The sequence below is a fragment of the Glycine soja genome, chromosome 5, assembly GCF_004193775.1.
Source record: "Glycine soja cultivar W05 chromosome 5, ASM419377v2, whole genome shotgun sequence".
NCBI classification, from domain to species: Eukaryota; Viridiplantae; Streptophyta; class Magnoliopsida; order Fabales; family Fabaceae; genus Glycine; species Glycine soja.
The window spans coordinates 2,373,561-2,398,426 of record NC_041006.1 but is presented as its reverse complement, the minus strand read 5'-3'; the positions used below and the strand labels follow the sequence as shown (position 1 = coordinate 2,398,426).

Sequence of the window (24,866 nt, the reverse complement as noted above, 5' to 3'; positions counted from 1 at the left end):
AATATGTAAAGTGTGATAAATTAACTTTACAGATAACTTCAAATTAATCCTTAAAAAATATAATTTATTATCAAATTTATGATTAAACTTTATAACTTAATAAAAAAATTAATTTTATAAATTATTGACAAAATCAATTTGTTATGCTCTTCTTAAGTTAGCAGATTAAATTTAAATTTTATATCTTTTCCTACTTTAAAAAGCCAAAAAAAAGTATTTACCCTAATTAACTTCTTCGCCTGCTAGAAAAGAGTGAAAATAACTCCAATTGCTCATGCAAGGATTATAACTTAGTTCACATTAATATAAATCAAGCTTATTGGTTAAAGAAGTTAAGTCAATACTGTTTGAAAAGTCTATTCAGTTAAAATGATTTTATTTACATCATTCTAAAAATGCTTCCAACTTATAAAAATATGACAAATTTATTAACTTATTTAAAAATATGTTTGTAAACTTTATTTAACAAGTCTTGTTACAAAAGAGGCTTTTGAGGTAGAGGGATGCTTTGAAAAGGCTTGGTCCACCCTAGCTATGACATTAACAACTGTTAAGTGTCTGACTGCAGGTAACAGACAAACGTGCTGATGCCCAAATCAGTATCAATAGTAGATTTAAACAGGAGTTGATTTCTATCAGCACCCAACTCAAGAATATTATTAGCAAATTTACATTAGGAAAATGTTGATAATATATCTCATTTTTTGGGTGTATGAAAAAAGAGAAAAAAACAGAAAATAAAAATAAAAATAAAGCAAGAGAGAAAATGTTAGATGTAATAAATGAATGAAATATTTTTTAATGAAGTGATAGATAAGAAAAAAATGGGATAAAAGTGAGATGATTGAGAAAATGAATATATAATATATGTTAATAAACCCTTAACAGATGGTGCATAAAAAAAATAAAATAAAAAAACCTTCATAGGTGTATATTGCAGCTGACGGTAAAAGTGGACCAAAAAGCTGTGCAAAAGATGTGTGAAAAATTGCAGCATCACACCTCAGAAAATATGGAAGATCAGCAGAAGCCCCAAAGCGGAGCAAAGTGCCTTACATGGCTGCATGGTTTCAGATTACCAATTAAGGAAAATTACAAGATTGGAGCTTAGAGAGCCATGTGCTTTAAAAATTAAGAATTCTGAAGAGAATAGCACATATTCTTGCAGCCATATGCTGGATATAGTATTTCAGAGAGTCTCTCGTGAGACTTCTGATCTGAGTTGATAAATGAAGAACGAAATGTTTTAATAACTTTGTGTAACTTTACAATTTACTAGTCATAGGTAATACAATTTTACTGTATTGACACACTAAACAGATTTGAGTATTCAAGTGGCGCTTACAAGTTGCTTTTGTGGTGCATGTGGAGGGAGTTCTTAAGTCAGCATCATGGTGTGTGCCTTTGTGGGAACTGTCCCAGAGTTGACCTATAAAAGTATTTAATCATTAGTCTAGGCTTGTGGGTGTTGTCTGAAATTCTAACACAGATACAATAATTATAGAAACGGCATAGATTCAAAGTTCGGAGATAAAATAATTGGTTGAGATGCTTAGAAAATAACCAACCAAATGTGACCCTAATCATCAACATAAACAACAAAAAAAAAAGGTTCACAAATAAATTCACCAAGTAACTAGCAAAAGGTTATACCTGAAAGCATGAATAATGATTAATTGAGCTTTGCCGTGTCGTTATTTCATTCTCATATATGGTGAAAATAAATAAGCCAAATTCTAGCATCAGCAAACCTGTATAAACAGAATAAATCATACAATTAAAAATGCTATAGATATCTTAAACTTTTGTTGTAATTTAGAACATTTAGTAACCAGTGGCCAAAAATAGCTCTTTTTTTTTGTGTCGGTCAAGCTTCTAAATTTTTCACTAGACATCAGAGCATATCACAATCACACTGCTTTATGAGTGTGCAAGAACTTGGGGAGAAAAAGGAAGGAAGGGTTAACATCAAGGAAAGAAATCACGTCTCACATGTGCAAATGCAACTCATATTCTACAACACATGTGTCAAGACAAGAGAAAGGAGACAAGAAACACAAGACCATAGCTTATGGAAATTATCCTGCTATACCAGCAATATAGGCTAGAAGGCACCAAAGTTGGAATCAAAGTTACCCTTTACTAATTTCAAGGTGTAGACTGTAGAGTCAAGAGTGTGTGTGCATGTTCCCAGCCACAGCTTGCTCATAAGATGCTTCATATTCTATCTGCAAAAAGATGATGATCATGAATTCATGATGATGATGGTTTAGGTCAGATCACTTCCAGGGAGAAACGAAGACGTTGTGTCTTCTTTGGTGGAAGATACTGGTACAACATGAGTGCTAAAATAGTACAGATTGCTAATCATCACACTGAAACAAGACCCGTTTGAAGGTTGAAGCAACTCAATGTGTTCAAACATAAAGAACAGTTAAAGAATCCAAATTCTGTTGTCATTATCAAGCTATAAGATGGTCCAACTACACCTCATCATCTTTTCCAAAGTATGGATTAAAAATATCTTAAGCTTTCCTGTATCACACAAACCACATATATAAAAAGATAGCATGATAATTGATAAAGAAAGACTTGTGAAGGAGAAGATATATCATATATGATATGATGAATCATGCTTTATAAAGGTAAACTGGGAAATTTAAAACGAAAAAAAAATCAAAATGTCTAATATTAGGAAACTTGTAGCATAAAATTGAGCATATTATTGGCATTGTTCTTATGAATGGAAAATTATAGATAAAAAAAATATATTTGTTTGTAATATAATATAATATACCAATTAATTTCAACCATGAAGTCACCAGTGAAAATAACTAACAGATTATGATCATAACATAAAACTCACAAACAAATGACTAAATAGGTAGTTGGACCTTGCTGTCAACAACTTCAACAAATAAAAAAAAGACGAAGAAAGTACTGTAAGGGTAATTTGATCTACCAAGCAATAAATGCATTATCCTTCAGTACAATGTCATGCTATACATGAGTGATGAGGCTATGAACATATATCATTTAGACTGAATCTCTTAAGGAAATTTATGCAATAATGTGGTTAAAAATTTTGAAATCTCCTCCTTTGATGTTTCCTGGAAGCAGGGCCGGACCTCTAGCTAGCAAGGCTCATTTTGAAAGTGAGACACACATTTGTCCTAGTTTCTTCAATTTCCTCTCCCTTATGATCTCAATAGGATGTTCCCTACTTATAGCTTTCAAATGCCAAAGTAACACTAGCTCTGAATATATCAATAAAAGAATTTTCCAGAGATGATCAACCTACATCAGATAAAGGAAGCAGCAATAAATCAAAATTGAGTGCGACAAATAGAGGACCTTTCTTTCTTTCTTTTGTTTTTTACACAAAAGTGGTGGACTTATTTAGTTAAGTACGAGCCTTTGGGGACAGAAAATTCTGACATTGACTTGTTTAATTTGCAGAATAATACATCTAAAGACCTGCTAACTAATAATCATCTTTGGGTGATTATTGTATATACCATTGTCTTATTCTCAGTCCATCATCACTTGTAGGATTTGAGGCATCAGTTATTTGTACCTTCCGTCTATTCAATATGAGAGTTAGGTCAGGATACCACAATGTCCTTTACCCAATTAGTCAAGCCAAAATATATGGTACGTACTTACACATCATTATTTATTTCACATTTCATCCAATATAGCATACTATGAGTATCTATCATAAACATGCTACGATCTATATATAATTTTAAATTTTGTGTCTTCCCAAAATAACTGATCCATCTTTAATCTACAATTGACAATAGCTGAGCTAGCTAGAAATAAAACTAAAACTACACACACAGCATACAGCTAAATAGAAAGAGAGTCAAACAAACTAGATGCTTAATTGTTTGCCATTTTAGAGTCCACATGCTATAGGTGCACCAGGCCAACAGCTAGGACAAAATCCTCTTACTGATCACCAACATTACATGTGAGGGATGTGACTCACCGTGTTTGGGCAACTGCATTTTTTGCATTATTGTACCTCCTAAACTATCACTTGTCACTATATATATATATATATATATATATATATATATATATATATATATATATATATATATATATATATATATATATATATATATATATATAAAGAGGGAGAAAGAGAGAGAGTGAGAGACACGTACGGCGTTACATTAGTGGTCTAGAGGTTAGTTATTAACTATAGCTTCAAATAAGGTTTACTAGCTGAGCATTTTAATTTTCAGCTTCTCCTTAATGATTAGGAAGAGTACCTCAGGTTTCTTAAACACAGATGTATAACATAGATAATGCACATATTCTTGGCTTGTTGCGTCCCATAGGCCATAACACAGAACTAGCGTAGCTAATGACCCAGCCTCCTCGCTTTTGTTTTCATGAATTGCTTATCAAAGGAATAAATGAATATGAACATATAGACTTGTAGCACTTGAGTTTCCAAATATTGTTTTATAAATAATCTAACATCAGAAAATGAGACTTTGGAATCGAAACATATAGTATTCTCTTTTTATTCCTTCCTTATAATTTTGGATGCATAACCAATTAATTATTTTTTTTCCCGTCAAAATACCAATTAATTAATTAAGCTAGCTTTCTACTGCCAAAGAATTAACAGAAAGCTTTCAGTCATTTACCTAGCTATATGCCTCTACATATGCCCCTGTCATTTTTATTTCTAAATTTATACGTTGCCCTTTAATGATTTATACTCAAATTATTTTTTTGAGACGGATTTATACTCAAATTATTGAAATCCTCAATGGATATAGTAGTATCATATACTCCCTTTATCTCATTTTTGTTTGAAGTTTAATATTTTGACACAGGAATTAAGAAGTATGATTAATGTTTTAAAATTTTATAAAATCATGTAAACTTTTTGGTATATATCTTAGTATCTTTTATATTAACTAGATTATCCCTCATTTATACTTTTTATTTTTATTTTTTCACCCTATAATAAATGGTTAAGGATATAAGTAAAAAATATTTAATATGTCAGTAATATTATAAACTTACAATCAAAATGAAAAAAAAAAATTGTCATAGCGTGAAATAAAACGAGAGGAATTAAATAAGGGAGTGGAGTGGAGTAAAGAACACACACACATGCTTAATTATCGAGGAGCATTTATCTGCCGACAGTTATTGCAATTTATGATATACTTTATGATTTCATATTGCTTGAGTAGACCATAGTTTTTTTTTTTAATGAACTTTTAATGTTTTGTTTACCGTACTTTCCTGGGAATCTTGGTCTATCCTTGGCCAGATATAAATTCGAGTTAATTAAGCAATCGCCTGGTAAATAGTAAATCATGCGGATTTGAATTGGGGAGCCATGTTGATTTCCCACTAAAATCTAAATGCAGCCAAAGCAATAAATGGAAATGGGCAAATTAATTTATCTTTCCTACCCAACATGTTGATAAAAAGTGCACACACAAAAATTGAGTGGACGTGATGGTGGTGGGTCTACACTCTACACCTCTAATTACTTTTTATGTCGTAACTAGTAACCACCAACCTGTAGGCTAAACGCCAGTAGGGAAGCACATGGTGGTGCTTCGGAGAAACCAAGGCCAAGATTACGAGATTTTCTGGGCCCAAACAAAGGAATTAGGGATATTATGGGCCAAATATATAGATTCTGTTGCTTCTTAGCAGGTATATAACTTGGCACCCACTTTTTTTGTGCCCAAAATCTAGCCGACTTGTTCACAATTTTACAGAAATTGCTGCCCTAGCTGCTCTAATATTTTTGGGGTATAAGATTTCATTTACCTATGGTATGGTATGGGGGACCAATCCTGTGCCTATCTGTACGGTGTCGCTTATTAGATTCAGATCCATGTCAGCAACCATGTGGTACGACCCTCCCCGTATTTTCCACTCAAGGTAAGCCAACATTTTAATTAGTACAATTACCTTGTGTTTTTTTTGACAAATAAACTAACATATGACAAAATAATAACAAATTAAATTATGTCTAGCTTTAATTTAATCAATTGGTATATATATTGTGACATTTGAATTCAAATGGGGGATATATACGGCTTCATGCTAATAATTGTGGTTACTTGGCTTTAGGATCGAGAAGGAGATACGGATCTCTATCAGTAGCATATGGTGTCACAATAATAGTGAGATACCCGTTTAACTCGAGTATCTCAGGATTTGTTTGGAAGCACAACAGTGCAGCAGGCGCAATGTATAGTTCTGAATTATCACAATTCCTATTCTCTGTTTAGCACTCAAATTGTAGTAGAATTTTCGGCTTAGTGCATTATGATCTTCTCTAATAATTGTATGTTACTTTGGGGGTTTAAAGTGTAAGGTGGAATGGGCTGGGCTAGGAATGTAAAGGTAATGTTTAAGGAGTTTTTTTTTTTAACCAATGTTTAGAGAATTATATTATTTATATAATTTTTTTATTCACCAAAAAGTATCATACAATTTTTTTATTTTTTTTATAGTATTATTGTTTTAATATCTCAAAGCATCCTATTTTATTTTACACTTTCTTTTTCTTTCCATCTTCCTATCTCTCATTTTTTACAATGCTCTTCTTGCAATGTTTGACTACTTTAATACTTAATTATTGCAACCAAAAAAATAGTGATATTTGAAACTGATACTGCAATGGATGCCAATTAAAAAGTAAGATCCATAATTAAAACACTGATATATAACAAATTAATCATTTGCTTATAAATTTAAATTGTTCGGTTATCTTAATAGCTAGTTATTATTAATACCTTCTTCATTGAATAAACTAATATTTTAGTTCTTTTAAGTATTACACACTTTCTTATGTAGTCTCTAAAATAATAAAATTATGTAAATATTCCTCTTGAATATGCATGGGCTCAGTTTTTAGTCGGTATAGTTTACTAAAATTATATCCTGCAATTAATTTGATGAAGTTTTCAACAAAAAGATTTTATTATGATTTATAAAGCTTGGGATTATTTATGTAAATTTCTTAATTACTTTAATTTAGAGACCATTTAGGAGAGAGAGTAATACTTTAAGGATAAGTCCAAAAATTTGGTCAAGTAGACCAATAGGCTTTTACATCTGTTGCAAGTTCAAGTCACCATTCATCTCTTTGGAATGAGATAAGTGTAAGTACCTCTATAAATATTATTTGATCTTGAAGGTATTCCTTGCTTAAGAATGAAGTACCGTTCCCTCCTCCAAATATTGGAACTACAAAAAAATACAAGGATGAAATTTAGAATTTATTCTTTTTTAATTCTCTTGTACATATTTGGTAAACTAGTATACCAGCCCAACTAAAGACCTAGTAATTAATTAAAATTTATTACAAGAAATTAATATTCTTATGTGCAAGAATTGTTCTTCGGAAGAACAACCACATTAGTGGAACACAGGTTCTTCACTGTGTAAGAACCGTTCTTACGGAAGACTCCTAAAGAACCAATTCTTTTATGGTAAAAATTTATTTTTTTAATGACTCACTTTAACAAATTTTAGAGGAAAAAAATGAACTCAAGAGACAATATCTCAAAACCAGATCAAAATCAAAATACTGACCAATAGAATGCAACATATTCAACACTCCATAATGACTAGTGCAACAACATATTCAACTCACAGATTCAATATACCGATTTTTATCAACAAAAATGAGGCCAAAACTTTTAGATACATAATTTATCCTTTACACAGCAGTAAGTTATTTTAATGAATAGATAAGTGGTACATTATTTTATAGAACATAAAAACATATTTTCTATCGCTTTTTTTATTATATTATTTAATTTATATACTTATATTTCCTATCTAGGTTGTAACCAAAACTTTTTCCTATCTAGGTTTTGAATAGAGTTTGGTATGCACCAAACTTTTCCTAGGTTATAAACATTTACCTCTTTTTTTTTTTCCTTTCATAATTAAACACTTACAATAACAAGAACAATATTTAGTCGGTATTAATTTCGTTTTATACTTCTTTTCATTACAAAAATTAAGAAGACAACAAAATAAAAATAAATAAATAAATTTTTGTTTACTCAACTTTTTAGTCTTTAAAATTGTAAATGTATTATTTTAATTCCTAATTTTATAGAATCTTGATTTTAATCTGTAGCTTGGTAAAAATATTTTTTTACTTTAATCTTTTGTAGTACAAAATGTTTGTGAAAAGTAAAATAATTTTTTATAAAATTAAGAAATAAAGTGATGATTTTATAAAAACAAATGAATTAAAATATCCAATACTTACAATTTGAGCGATTAAAAGGAATATTTGCTCTGGAAAAAAGAAGGTTAATTTTTCGGTGTTATAGAAAAGTGTAATAAAAAAATGTTTTTTTTCTTGCACAACTAAAACAAACTTAAAATATATAATAATAATAATAATAATAATAATAATAATAATAATTAATTATTATTATTATTATTAAATTTTTAAAAATATTATGTCTATATGTATTATCCTATTATGTTTATGCATGAATAAAGAATTACAAGGAAAACCCTATATATATGGACTTATCTAATGCAATTCCAACAGAAAACTGCAAAGCATGGCCAATATGAAGGACCCTTATTTAACTCTGTGATTATTGGAATTTAACACCGGAAATATCGAGGCTGTAAATGCATGGCGTCTGTCTTAACTGAAAGGAACAGCAATCTTTCAGCCAGTTCCTTTAATACAAAAACATTAGTTACGTCGCAGCACACATGTGCATGCATCAGAATTAAATTCTACTGCGTGCAAATCAAAATATTACATCAATTATCTTGTATTCAGAATATGGGAATAATAATCTTCGTGTTATTTTCATTAGAAAAAACTTTATGATCTCCATTATAGACGAAGATACGTACAAGACTTTGGTATTGCATTAGATTTATATATACTTGTAAGGCCAAGTGGTAGTACGAGAAACGCTAGCTATAGCTATTTCAGTCAGATCTGGCTTATGATTTGCTTTTACAGCCCTAGCTAGCACTAGCTAGGTGGGAACCATCGATCTTAGCTAGCAGTGTCATTATCAGCTTACTGTTTTATGCCCATAATTGGAACCTCACCAAGGTGTACCTTATTCCATTGACCATTTCTCATCAAGTAGCAGATTATGTTAATCAGATTGTGGGCTTCCCTGATTATGATTTAAGAAGCACATATGTATTTCCATATGGCTGCTTTACACAAGTGTTATTGACATGATCTAGCTCCATAAATAAAGTTGGCTTCGAATCCCATTGTGCAGAACATAATTTATATTGGAGGGAATATCCTAATTAATCTCGATCGCTTTCCCCTTCCCTACCAATTTATAATTGCATCAACATAGCATATATGCTCCTTATTATTTTAGCGAAGGGATATATTATTAGATTCCAAAGCACACAACAATAACTAATATTTAAAAAAAGTCAAAAAATAAAAAAATAGAATTTAACTTCTATGTACTTATACTTTTACATTACCTTAGGATTTATTAGGTTGATCGGATAGTTGAAAGAGAAGGAAGATGAAGAAGTTATAGATTTGAATTTTTTTCTAACATTTTAATAAAAATTAATAATTTTTTTTATCTAATTCATAGGTGTTTTTTTTATTAAAGATAATTTTGTATAAGTTGAATATGATAAGTATATGAAATAAATTTTTTCATCTAAATATTTAAAAAAACTCATAACTAAGATTTCACGGATTAAAAAAATGATTTTACAATAGGTGGTTATAAACACACTTGGAGGGAGACCCATTTGGCGAGAGTTGTAGTAGTAGTAGGAGTTTAGGACTAAGTCTTGTGAAAAGAAAAGGGTTTTGAAGAGAGGCAGTAATTAAGAAGGGGAAGGGCATGAAACTGGAGATTCCACGTTTTCTCTTTGGTGGGCAGAGACCCAATCATGCATTGAATACTGGCATGGCCCAACATATGTCCTATTTGATGGAATGGTGGGGCATATCCTAGTAGGGTCATTAAGACTCACCATGGATCTTTCTGTGATGCCAGCAACTGCTCCATTTAAAAGGGCTAAAAGAAAAAATTTGAAAAGGAAAAAGAAAACAGAAGATGGAGAATGATCCACCTGTTTGTCAGTGACATTGTACATTGGTTTGGGCAATAACCAGCAGCCGGACCCCACCACCTGAGCCAACACCTGGAACCGATAAGGTTTTGACCCCACCGTCCTATTACCCTCATCTCTCTCAAAAATCTTAATCATTGATGCAGTAAACCTCGAGATTCATGGCAGAGATTTAGAATCCATCAGAATGATCAAAAAGCAATGTAATTTTAATACTACTATAACACTACCACAACCATTTTTTTTTACATTAGTCTTGTGGTAACACTGTTTTATCCCTTTTACCACACGAGCTAGCTCTGTGGCCCAGAGAGAGAAGGAGAAAAAAAAAACCCAAATGCCTGTTAGGTAGGGAACTTAGCAAAGGTCATGGAATGGAAGCGACTCGTTTTCTTCTCTTTAACATGAAAAAGCATAAAATTACAAAGCAATTAATCAAAAAGGCAGGAGAAGAAAAAAATAAAAAGAAAATAAAACTTCCACAAACAATCAATGATGATAAGATATCGTGTAGTGAAATAACTCAAAGAAGACATTTTTTAGCCAAAAAAAGAAAAGAAAAGAAAAGAAAAGAAGAAGCAGGCGGCCAAATACCCAATTGTTAAATGGTGTCATCTGGCAAACCCTAAAAAAAACTATTCTCCTTCCTTATATTTAATCACACCAAAAAAATAATTTTGGGAATAAATAAAACTGAATTTCGAAGATCAACCAAACCTCACGTGTGCTAAACAGATCCTTCATCATCAATCAAACTACACAACATGTAAGAAGAAGAAGAAGGATTGACGGTGATGATGACATCACATGTCCTCTCTAGGAGTGGTGACTGGAGCTATTATCATGTCGATCATCGGTGCCACTTCCACGATGCGATTGCGAGCCACTCGCCTGAGATTCCGAAACGCCAATAACAGGTCGATAAGGACTAAGCCCCGCAAGCATACTCAAATGCCCTTCATTGATATTATTATTGTGATTATTATGACTGCTTCCACCAACAGCACCAATATTCCCAGAAGACCCTAGTTGCTGACTCGGCAACAACGCCACGGGCGTAGGAAAATTCATGAAATGCAAGCCGCTAGACATGGTGCCTCGATACAAAGCACTGTTGTTAACCGGTGGGAAGGTCCATATGGGATCGCCACTCATGACCTGATTCGAGTTTGAATTGGCCACCATCCATATGTTGGCGGCGTGGCTCGCTGGAATAGCGCCTGCACTTGATTGTAGGAGATAGCTACCCATTTGGTGCTGCTGCGTGCTGGAGGATAGGTCTTGTTCTGTAGTTGCTGGTCTTCTCTTGCGGCTTAGGTTTGTTGTTGTTGTTGTTGTTGTTGTTGTGTCTTCTGTGTTTGTGTCTGAAATGTCTAAGGAAGATGGCACGCCGCCGTCGCTAAGCTCCGGCTTGGCCTGCTGCTGCAGCATGGTGGTGTTGAGGGTGTTGGATTGGAAATTGAGAAGTGTTGATGTGTTGTTGTTGGTATTGTCGGAGGAAAAGGCTATGCCGGGGAAGAAGGTTCTACGTTGATGTTGTTGGAGGGAGAAATTGGGGTTGAAGTAGGAGGATCGGAGCTGGGAGGGGACGGACATGGAGGAGCCGGAACTGCGTAGGGAGATGTTCAGGGAGGTGAAGTTGGCGGGGATGGTGCCGGTGCCGGTGGCGGCGATCACAGCAGGCTCCGCCTGCTGGAGGAGCCACTCGATGGTTTCGCCGTCCGACTTGTGGCCCAGTTCGCGGGTGAGCTGGAAGACGCGGGCGGCGCAGAGGGCCGGCATTCGGATGCGCCGCCCGCGCCCGTCCACCTTCGTGTGCCGGTCCTTGGTCGAGGTGCGCTTCGGCGGAGGCTTTTTGCTGTTAGGAGCCTCCGCCGCAGCCGCCACGGCGAGCTGGTTGGATCGGGTGGAATTGGACGTGCTCGGTTCCGCGGAGATTGCTAGGGAAGGATAAAGGGAGGAGGTGGAGCATGAGGCGGTTTCTTGGTCTTCTTTCTTCTCAAGTAGCTGGAATGGGAAGTTGTTCTGACGGTGGTGATGGTGGTGGAGATCGTCGTCTTCCTCCATGATCGCATGGAGAGGAAGAAAATAAAATTTGGTGGTGGTGTGTGAGTGAGTGAGTTGTGTGTGTGTGTATGTTTGAGTATGTTTGTGTTTTTGTGTGTGAGATAAAGAGAGATCGTTTTTTTTTATGAGACAGGTTGTGAATTGTACTGAGTTTGTAGTTTAATCTGTGTGGTGGGTCTTTCTCGTTTATAAGAGAGGAGGGGATGTGTGTGTAGTTATTTAATTTGTTTTGTGTAAGGGAAGGAATTTGCTTTGAAATTGATGGGGTTTAGGAGAGAAAGAGAGAGGAAGAGAGGAGATAAGGGAGAGGTGGGAGGGCAAGAGCTTTAAGCAACTAAGATAATGAGTGGGAATTATATGGGTGAGCTTTAAAAAGCATGATTTTTTTCAGCAAAAGAAATTGCTTCTTTCTTCCTCTTCTTCTGTTGATGAGCTTTTTAATTATAAGTGGATTTGTATTGTATTGTGTTGATTTTATATTTCTTATATATGGTTTTAAATCAATTAATCATTTTAGTTACATATGATAAGCTATAGGTTGGACTGGAAGTGGAAAAATCAGGGATTTTATATTTTATTTTTATGGTGTGTATAATTTTTTGTGATGGAAGAGAGAGCAGTAAGGAGTTGGCTTTTTATTGTGGTTGGACAGGCTCTTTGGTTCAGACTCCACGTGAGGAGCTCTTTTTATCATTCAATCCATAAAGACAATGGTGGCCGAAGTGGGACCCGATCCCAAGTCAAAAAATTGAAAGACCTTGAAAGGAAAGATTATGGAGCGGGTCCCGTCTCATTCAAGTAATCATTTCGTTTTGCCTTTGGCCTTTGCCTTTTGTTCTGCACCTTTGCTGGGGAACTTCGGGATTCCTCAATCCACCCTTTGCCTTTCCTATGGGCCTAATTAGAGTGAGCTTATGTTTTTTGTTTTCCTTTGTTTCACATCAATTGCATCCCTTTGTTATCATCATTAACACTTATCATTCCATCTAATGCTTACAAACCCCATCTTGTACCCTAGCCTGGGTCTTGCAACTCATTTTAAAGCATCCCATGAATTATCCATAATTAGTATCATACTCATTACTTTTGCCCTTTAGGTATGCTTAGTTGTCTATTATCAAATGCCTTAATAGGCATCTTTACATGACCATTCCTCTCAATCAATTCCTTTCTCAATTTAAGTACTTCTAATCCAACCAACCCAAACAAACAAATAGCGTTTTCCAATTGAGAATCAATATTGCTAGAGGTTAGAAACACCACAATATGCACAAGATCTTTCAAGGATTTCAGGGAAAAGGACAACATACATACATGAGGAATTTTGTTGTCATTCAACCCATATATGCTATTGCGGGTTATCATCTATAGCCTTAGGACCACAAAGTGGCACATGGAAATGGATCTAAATCCTTGTAAAGTTTCAGAGAGAACAAGCAGTCACTATGTTTATATGGGAGAGATTTCATCATTTCTATTGGTTAGGACTCCTTAATTTTATGATGGGGGGTTTGTTCCCTTCAAGTTGAGGCTGACACTGTTCCTTTGACGCTAAGGTGACCCAACTTTCCATAGAACCCAATTTCGTTTTCCTTGCATTTATTAAGAGGCTATAGTTTCTTGTTATAGAACTTGGCATTGATCCCTAAACTAGCTATAGGGAAAATAATAAATAATTAAACTAAAGTGACACTTCAAGTCTGTGTGTGACATTTATATATGATGGAAACAAATGAGGCTAACACCAACAAAGTATTGATTTATTGAACATGACAGTGAATCTTCAACTCTCGGCTCTCCGGGAATGTAGCCAAGCTTTTCCTTTTTCCATTTTAGTTTCCTCGCAGTTGTTCTTGCAAGTTACATGAGGAAACAGTTTTTTTTTTACTTTGAATTTTGAATTTTTAAGTGTGGGAGTAAATTTTGAATAGTACTTTAGTTAGTCTTAAATAGTGAAGTTGCTTGATCAGTTATTATCACATGCAAGGGCACCTATTGGATAACGACAAACAACACCTTCCCTTTCAGAAAAAGAAAAAAAAAATGGGGCAATTTTTGGTTTTTGCATTGCGTATAATCACCAAGTAATTTATTGTCACGTAGCTACAAAAGTAAACAAGCATCACAATTCAACGCAAAATCCAATTAACCGCTGCGTTCTTTTTACTTTTCACGACAGTAATTTGTCATTATGCAATCCACTTTGTTTGACCCGTAGCATGTTAACGATTAAAATTTAGTAAAAATTGTAGCACCGTAATAATACGTCATCACTAATATATTCATATATAAAACTTTTATAACAATTTATTCACACTTATTTTTCTAAACTATCTTATCATATAGGAGTAATTTTTTTCTTCTCTCCCGATCTCTCTCTTGGATATAAAAATTAATACAATTACTTTTAATATATTAGTAGAAGCTAATTGCGGCACTTTACAACCTTGTTAGACATAACAAATACTATAATAACATGCTTATTATGGCCTCTTTCAAATTACTGAATATCGACCTCCCACCTACTTTCTTTCTTTCCCACTCTTTTTTTTTTTTAAGAAACTGAAAATCCAAATAAATGCGAAACTTAATTCCTAAATTTTTAGGACACAATAGAAAGTGCCCACGTGAGATTCCTCAGCTTTTTACACCACACATGTAGTAAAAGCTCTTGTCGCAAAATTACATGCCAAGAAAGGCAAAGATTTTAACGTACCGACAAGTTGACAAAATTTTAAACGCTCTCTTCAATCCTTGATAACGACTCTAAACTAAATAGTAAAATTCGATAGTCAAAATCAAACATATAACAGGTTTTAACTTAGATTTCTTTATAAGAAATAAAAAAACTTATATCAAAGAAAATGCATGCCCTATATAAATGCACACTCAGTCTACAATTTTGTTGTCTCAAAAGTGAAATCTCATTTCTTTCCTAATATTTTTTTACTGTTTTACACTTATAAGAAAATAGTTTCTGCAGCTTTCAAAAAAGAAAAAAAAAAGTTTCCAAGTACGGTTGAGTTGTTGAGTTCAATTTTTTAATATTTATTAATTATTCAATAACATTTTCTTATGTTTCACAGTGTATGCTTTAAAAACAAACACTATTTGTTACAAAAATAAAATAAAAGATATTATAAAAATGTTTAAAAAATTCAAAGTTCTCTACGTACATGAAACAATATGAAGTATCACCAGGACCGCAGGACCGTGTAAGTCATTAGGCCACTGAGGCAACGGTCTTAGGCCTCCAATGTTTTAGGATCTCAATATTTTTTTGTATTTTTCAAAGAAATATTTGTCATTAATTTTAATTATTAAATGATAAATTAAGTTATAGTATGATATATTATTTGGTATTATTTTTATTAATAAGACCACAAATATTAAATATAGATGTAAGTATTATTATAAATAATTTAAGTATATTTTTTTATTTATTTAAAAAAATTAAACAAATTATTTTATATCTATTTTACATCCTATCTCTTTTCTCTTTACAAATATATCTATTTTGTATCCTACCTTTTTCCTTCTCGATTTTTGGATCTAACAAATGATCATTGTAAATGATTTTACCGTTAAAAAAGTTAGAAGATTAATATAAAAATTGATATTTTATATAATATACTAAGTTTCTTTAAAAATTTTATAAAAAAAAGATCCATTTAATATTTTCGTCTTAGATCTCAAAACATGTGTGACCCTGAATATCACCCATGAGACTCATGAAACAACTAATTATATTATTCTCACACCTTAATCTTATACAGTGTATAAAGTTTTTGACTAGATAGTTAATCTAAGCTTGATAATTAGTGAACTATGATGAGTTAACCATATTCATCCTTTAATTAATTAATCCTATATTCTTGTTTGAATTAGCTCATCAAGTAAATATATGATAATTAATAATTAGCTTAGTCCCTAACCAAGAATAAAATAAATAAATTAATATTCCTGTTGTCAAATTGAAACGGATATTAGTATTACGTAAAACGATGGACTAAAATGTACTACGTGTATGTTGTGTCCTATCCACGAGGGTTTCGCAGACCTGCGTCGTAAGCAGAGAAGTGGACCGGTAGACATTAAAACTGTTGCTGCCCTTTCTAATTACCACATACATGCCTTGCTACTTATGTTTCTCACGTTGAAAACGACACCTTACCCTCCACAAAATCAACATATAATAATGTAGCTAGCATGTTAAGTTAAAAAGACTTTGACGTAACTATATAGTTAAACTTTAAAACATTTTTATAAAATTAAATAGTCAATATTTACTTTTAATCCTTTGTCGTAACCCAAACTCGTGCAATGTCTAGTGGAACCAAACTGTGATTTCCTAATAAATTGGAGAAGGAAGCTTGCGACCCAACAATATATCAAACTCAAAGGAAATTAACCCGAAGTTTAATCAAATCAGCATATTATAACCTTAGGGACTCATGGGGAAGGATATAGGATAGTGACACTAGCTAGAGCAATTAATTGGCATTCTTGTGTTTGGTGGTTGCTGTCATTCACACTTCAAGGAGGACTTGGATTCCACTATCTATCTAGTTCTTTCTTGTCACCATAATTCACGACTAAAAATAAAATATCTTTTCTCCCCGCCAAAACTTCTACGTCACACCATTCTTCCACTGCTTTAATTATACCTAATTGATAAAATAACCGCTGCAAAGCATGCGGCGTAATTCACATAATTTTTCTAAGGATATTTTCCCCCTCTGGCTATTTTTTTTTAATTATCAGTAGGAAAAGGAAAACAGCAAAACTACTACCTACTAATTTTGTTTAATTTAGGTATAATACGACCTATTAATAATTTAGTTTTAGTTAGATAGAGTGTACAGTAATGACGGCAAGTCTAACACCAAATTGTTAGTAAAAAAAATAGTGACATTTTTTTATTAAAAATAAATGAATTTTTATACGATCATAAATATTTTATGAGAAAAAAAATGAAACAATTGGCGATATATATTTGGCTAATTTTATGAACACGAGTTGGACGTCAATTAATTAAAAATAATAAGGTACATACATTTAGCTATGTATAGGATCCAATTAGTAATGTACAGTGCAAATATAATGCTACTGAGATGCAGACATAGGGAAAACATATAATATAGTATATGTATCTTAGTTGGCAATGACGTTTGACAACAATTTGGTGAGCATCTGAAGTCTTATGTGCTGGGATTGGCCAAGGCCAAGTGCCTTTTTAGTTTGGACAGTTGGAATCTGGGTGTTTCACGGAGCTGAGACTGAGAGTACACAGAAACACCCATAGCTGATAGTATCTACCCATTCTTATGTTGTGCCAACTCTGTTTACCGAAATATAATTGATGGGAGCAGCAGTAAAATAAAGTTAATCATAGATCCACATCTGCCTACTTATTTCAGAATTAATTTTGTCCAATTTAATCTACAATAATGTTTTGTTTTAGTTTCATCAATTTAATTGCAAAAAAATCAATAAACTAAGTCTATTTTTTTATATAATTTATAAACTAATTTATACTTTATGAATTACTTTTTAATATAATTTTAAAAAATATAATAAATATTAATTATAAAATTAATAATTAATAATTTTTTAAAAAAATTAATAAGCCTAAATATTAAGATAAATAATATCATTTAATTTTTATACATAAATTTGTCAGATTTTGTATATAAATTTTATATATTTAACGAATTAAATATTTTTTATTGTAAAAAATAAAAACTAAAAATCTAGATCATATAAATATATGGACGGTCAAGATTAAAATATAGTTAATACATGATTATTTAAAAAATTATGTATATTTTTTCATATATATATATATATATATATATATATAAAGTGAGAGGAAGACATGCATGAAAGAGTGAGAGAAAAAAATCTAAATCATATAATCAAACATGAATGATTAGGATTAAACTACAAAGTTATGTGATCATTAAATGATTTTTAATCTTTATCATATGTTTTTTATTACAACAACAATAATAAAAATCAAACCTAATTTTTTATGCATTTATCATCTTCCTTTACTAGGTCAACCTTAGTGGTTACTCACATAGTTTTAAAAAATCGATACGAAAGTCTAACTAGGTTACTCATTGAATCGGTCATATAGTTGACCCAATGTGACCAATTTGAAACAATCAATTTTATGATTAAGGTGGTGACCTAATCTAATAGAACTAGTTTGATTAAATCAATTAGATCAAAATTAATTATTTTTATTTATATCCAGTTTTACTTGTCTCATTAAATAAATACTTCACTCACTTGATATATATATATATATATAAAGAGCGAGAGAGAGATATAGGTAGGTAGGTAAGTAGGTTATGAATGTTCATTGGTCTATTTGGATCGGATTTATGAGAAATTAAAATTGGAGCCAAATATTTTTTTATTGATTTGGGTTGGTTCAAATTTACACAACTCAAATCAAACTAACCCAATTTAGAACGAAAATGATACATGAAAATTACAATATTAATTAACAGGTAATATGATTGATGAGAAAAGAGAGATAAAAAAATTAAAGAAAAATTGTATGTATTAACAAAACATGTTTGATAGTTTATATATATGTATGTATATATGTATATTAAAAAAAATATATTAATATACATACATAATATTATTATTTTTTGTATATTTTAGGTTAAATTATTTATCCTCTAATTTTTTAGGTTTAATTTGGTTCTTTAGGTTTTTTGGGTTCAATTTGGTCCTACCATCTAAATTTATTCAACAACATTAGTGTTAATAAATTGCATTTTATGATGGTTTAAAAACATCATTAAGTGATTTTAAACAGCTAGAAAATGCTCATTTTCTAAGGCCATCTATTTAATTTAGACAAGAAAATTAAATTGAATCGATTTTAAAAATTAGTGGACTAAATTGAATCTAAACAAAATATAGAGGACCGAAAAACTAATTTAACCTATATATATTTTATGCTAAATTGTAATTTTGTTCCCTTGTAATTTCAAATATGCGATTTTGGTCCCCTATTTTCTAAATCCAGATATTTAATTTTCCTATTTTTTTTTTGGAGAAGCAATTTTGGTTCTTTTGTCAATTGAATGGTGATGTGACATATTCGTGCTTGTTAACATGATGTTTATGTGACAAGAAGTTAAATAAAGTGAAAAATAAAAAATATCTTAATTGGAGTTAAACTATAACTTTTTTTATTTAAAGATAAAACAATAAATAATTAAGATACTTGTTTTGTTTAGTTAGTTTTATAAACATTATTTTACATGTATCATTAGTAAATAATAATTATTTTTTTCAAATGATACATTTCTTAAATTAAAATAAAATATTTAATATTTAAACATATTTAATTTTTAATTTACACGGATTTTTTATTATAAAATTTTATTTTAATATACAATAATAAATTATTGAATATAAAAATTTGTTCTTGATAATTATTACACAGTTTTATAATTTTCAACAAGATAATATTTTCTTAAAATTTACTATTAGATTGAAAATTTCTTTCACATAAATCACATACACAAAATTTTATATTAATCCAAAATTATTTATTATTTTGTTCATATAGATTAAAATTGATGCATTATAAATATTTCAAAATATACTAAAATCTGAAATATTTGATTACCTTTTCGTTGTTGTTTAATTTTGACAAAATTTGACTTAAATTATTAGTAATATGTAGATATAATTCAACGGTTAAATCAATCAAGAATCATATTGTATATTAAGTTATAAAAATGGTATAAGAGAGGAATGTAGTTTATACAAATTAGGCAAGTTTAAGATGATATTTAAATAATCTAAAAATTAAAAATTAATTAATTTTATAATTAAAATAAAAATTGAATTATTTATATATAAAAATAAATTTTCAGAAATTTTATAAATTACATAAATAATTTACATATTAATTTATGTAATTTTCTTGATTTATATAATTGGTATCAAAAAACTTTTTTACTAAATATTTTTATACTTAAAACGAAAATAGTAACATGTAAGTTTCTTAAAAAATTAAATATTAAAATTTTATCAATTTATATAATTAGAATAAAAATAATTTACTTATTAAAATAAATTTATGTAATTTGTATAATTTTCATATTATTTAATATAATTATATTGATTTATATAATTAGAGTAAAAATAATCTATATAAATTTATATATTAATTTATGAAATTTACTTATAAATTGATAAAATAAAAAAATGTAAATTATTAAAAATATATATATAAAATAAAATTAAAAATTTTATATATTAATTTTTTTTAATTTATAAATTTTATAATTAAAAAAATTGATAACTCTTAACTAATGATATATATAAAATAGTGTTTATAAAATCAACAAAACAAATATCATACTAATTTATTATCTTATCTTTGAATAAAGGTCATAAAAAGTTACGAGTTTATTTTTTAAATTACTTATTCTGAAAAATAAGAAGACTAAGCCTTGATTTAGAAATTAGAAATAGGAAAATAGAAATCATAAATTTAAAATTATATATGAACCAAAAATTAAATTTAATCTATATTTTATTATTTTTAATAATTTTTTTTCTTGCCCCTCGAATTAAATTTTGTTACTTCGTCATTGGTTAAAGACAATAAAAGTGCCTATAAAAGAAAGAACACATATATAAGTGTATTATTACTGGCAATCACAGTCTCTATGCATATGTGCCTATAAAAAAAAGAAGAAAACATATATAAGTGTATTATTTTTATGTGTAAGTACATTTTTAAGATTAAAAAACAATGAATTATGAATCACTTCACACTACTTATAGTTTAGATGACGTAATTATATATTTAATATTTGAATTTGAGATATGTAGTTAAATTACAACAATTTCCTCATGCATATAGGCACACTCAATTCTAAATTACTTCACACTATAAATACTTTTGTGTAAGTATATTTTTTTAAAACCAAATAGAAGTATCAAATCATTGAAATGGATGAGAGATGTCTATAAATTGTTTTTTAAAATAAAAGATGGGTGTGGAAAAATGAAGGTCACATCATTTCTTTATTAGCATTTTGCCTGCCGCTATTGGGCACTTTCATGAAAAGTAGCGCCCAGTGAATCCAATAGAAAAGGGGTAAATCAGTAAATAACTTCACATCGTACCTCATAGGCTCATAGCACACCCACGTCTTCGATTGCCGCGTGGCATGCTACTGAAATATTCGTTACAAATTATTTGGATCTAAATGTCAATCTCATTTCATTTCAGTCATTAACCCAAGTTTCACTACTTTATTAATTTCTTCTTTTTCTATATATTGTTAATGTAAATGTAATTCTCCAATCAAATTAATAAACGCAAGTTCCACTACTTACTGTGGGACCATTTAATTTATTTGTTAGTTGAATTTATCAACAAACCTTTAAATTGACCAGATTATATTAATATTTTTAAATACTTAACGTAATTATTAATGATATTATTCTTATCTTGCACAAACCTTTTAATTTATATAATAATAAATTATTGTATATCATTTTATTAATATAAACTTTGTCCCATTCTTTACCAATCAACAATATTTTTTTTAGTTTTTAATAAAAAAATAATTAAAATATATAAATAATTATCATATTTGAGGAGTTATCTTTTATAATAACAGCCTAATTTAGAGGTAGCTTTCATAGTCAGTTAGAAGACAAAATCATCTAAAAAAATATGTACACGGAACATTATAATTATCTTTACAATAGTTATAGATTATGACCAAAAAAACGAATGGTGCAATCGGAAATTGCTTCTAGCGACGGTGAACGGTGGTTGAAGGGGGAGGGGCAGAGATCTACGTGAGTAATCCTATGATTATCAAATTAATCTTACGGTTTAAAAATAAGTTCAGTATAGACCCCCTAATAGGTCATCTACCCTAGCCTTCACCCTAGATTATTATATAAAGAAAAAGAAGTAATTAGAGTAATATTAAAAGTAGGAAAAATATTAAAAATAATTATATTAAACCTCGTGTAATATTAATATAATTTACACCTTGTTTTAACTAATTTTAGACTTTAACTATTCTTAAAATATCTCATTTTATTATTAAAAAAAAAACTATCTTCTTTTATTTAACTTTTGTCATTGATTAGAATTATTAATCATGTGACGAATTCTGAACTCAGCTTTTAGACAATCAAGGGGCTTTAATTATCAACTAGGTTTCAATTTTATTTTTTCTTATTTTCTTATAACTTCCAAAATTACTTAATTAACCACAAATCAGTCCAGCAAAAGCCAATAAAAATCAAATCTCCTTGAATTTTTTAGACCATTTTTTTTTGAGTGATTGGTTCATTTTGGTTTTCGGTTGTTATTTTCAAAACTAAACTAGTTCAAACCTAACTAATAAATTTAATACCTGGGTCTATTATTCAAGAATGTAAAAGAATTCTTGAATCTTTTCCAAACTTTTCAGTTGAGTTTGTGAGGAGGCAGGCTAAACATTGGGGGCTCATACCCTTGCTAGAGCTGCTACACCATATGCCGCTTAACCGATCAATTTGTACCCGTCTTTGGTTGGTGTTTACAAAATTAAACTTGTACAGACTGAACTGATATTCTTTAATATACGAGAAAAAAATTATGCATTGATCATAATATTATTATCTAATTATAGATTATAAATTATGGTATATGATAAATTTTTTAATTTTTATAATATCTATCTTTAAAATGTCATCATAAACTAATGTCATAAAATTAGTCTTTTAAAGTTTGAATAAATCATTTTGACATGAAAAATTACTAAAAACTGGACCATCTAGATTTCGACCAAGTAAAAAACAAAAAATGATTCAGCATTCTAATCGGACTGGCCTATAAATCAAATAACGTCGCCTCAACTGATCTAGGTCACGTCATAAAACAACAAATCTATTGACGGCACTTACGGTGTAGTGGTGTACTAGTGAATCATCTGATGTTAGTTGGTAATTGCTATTATCGATTGTTTGGTTGAAATTGGAACAAGCTGAAAAAATAACCATTATTTTTCCTTCTTAATTATGATTTGAGTTGTTAGGGGAAAGGAAAAAAAAAAGCATATTTTTTTTACATTATTTCTTCATTAATTATGGGTTAATGTAAAAGTTTTAAACTGAGCAATGATTTGTCTCAAGTAAACAATTAAGATCTAAATTAGTGGTGACAAAAGTAAAGTTTTGGAGGTGCAAGAGATACGAGTCTTTAAAGATAATGTATTATCCTAAGAAAAAGATTAACATCAAGCATAACTTAAAATAGTTTCAACCATTGAATGATATAGAACTGCATACTATGCAATTTTGTTTTGTCCATTGCAGTTTTTCTTTAAATTAAGTCAAGCGTACCTAAGAGGTAAAATGAAATACTAGTTAGTATTAGTTTTTAATATAAGGCAGTCCACGTAAGCGCATCTTATCCAAAGAGTATAGAAAGGTCCAATGAAACAGCATCTATCAAAATCGCCGAAATAAAAGTTATCCTGTCAAATTGTTAAATTGACTGGCCAATATTGAAAATTTCGGACATAAAATCTAATGGAATACTATTTGTAATCAGATAATTAAGTCATCCTTCCAGATGAACCAAACTGTTGAGTTTATGATATACTAATAATTATGTTAAATCATTGACCATAACTCAGTTGTCAATGCACATAAATTTACGGAAGAAAATCTTAGTTCAATTTTTACGGAACACGTCTCTGAAAATGAGTTAGAAATATTAAGTGTAACTAAATCTAATCTAATAATGCATTAAAAAAAATTAAAATTTCTGAAAATACTTTGCAATATATGTCACGCATATACAGTAAAAAGTAATATTTTTCAATGGTTCTGATCTGCTCTATGTCACGCATGTAGCTAGGTTTTTTATTTTTTAAGCAGTCATGACATGAATTAACGACTTCATAAAGTTGAAGCAAAAGTCTATTTCAAATATTAAAAAACAAAATAAAATGAAACGTGCTAGAAAGTCAACATGTGAACTACTATCCAGTAGCTAGTAACATTTTCCTCCATATCAGCGCTTGTAAAAGGAAAATCTGTGTCTAATATTATAGAATTTTTAAAACGGTACCATCTCAGTAATTAGTTTTAAAAGAACCTGTTATATATCCTGCGATTCAACGTGGTGAAGAGATGTCAAAAGTATTATAATGGCTGCAAAAAGGATTTAGAAGGATGGTGTTAGGAGTGTTACATTGAGTAGAATATATTATGATACTTAAGTCTTAAGGCTCTCCCACCTAATAGACCGGTCTATTGGGTTAAGTTCTTCACTTGTGCTATTAATTAGTGCTTTCGTTGAGAATTGAATCACATATAAAGGAAAAAAAAGAATACCATCGGGTCCAAGGATTAAGATGCAAAAGTTGCCCATAAGTTGGATTAAGATGCAAACCAAATATTGATAGATGAGTGAAGTCGTCCAAGGAAAAAAGACTACCATCGGGTCCAAGGGAAAAAGATTATTACCGAGTTAGTGTTGATAGAGTAAAAGTCATCGTGGACGTCAACCTTTAAAGGAGTGATAATGTTATGAGTCCCCCACATTGAGTAGAATAAACTAGTTGCTTGATGCGGTACTTAATCCTCGAGGTTCTCCCTCCTAATGAACTATTATTTTGAATTAGACT

The 24,866-nt window shown here is 30.4% G+C and overlaps 1 protein-coding gene and 1 long non-coding RNA gene across 2 annotated transcripts; both read right to left on the bottom strand.

Moving 5' to 3' along the window:
* Positions 1-1,009: 1,009 nt before the first annotated feature.
* Positions 1,010-3,286, bottom strand: LOC114411865. Its single transcript, XR_003666546.1, has 3 exons — positions 2,137-3,286; positions 1,654-1,751; positions 1,010-1,429 (listed from the first exon to the last, which is right to left on the bottom strand). It is a non-coding gene; the product is annotated as an uncharacterized LOC114411865 (long non-coding RNA).
* Positions 3,287-10,485: 7,199 nt separating this feature from the next.
* Positions 10,486-12,532, bottom strand: LOC114411864 (transcription factor TCP14-like). Its single transcript, XM_028375587.1, has one exon. The coding sequence runs from the start codon at positions 12,175-12,177 to the stop codon at positions 10,927-10,929; it is 1,251 nt and encodes a 416-aa protein (XP_028231388.1). The 5' UTR covers positions 12,178-12,532; the 3' UTR covers positions 10,486-10,926.
* Positions 12,533-24,866: the final 12,334 nt, after the last annotated feature.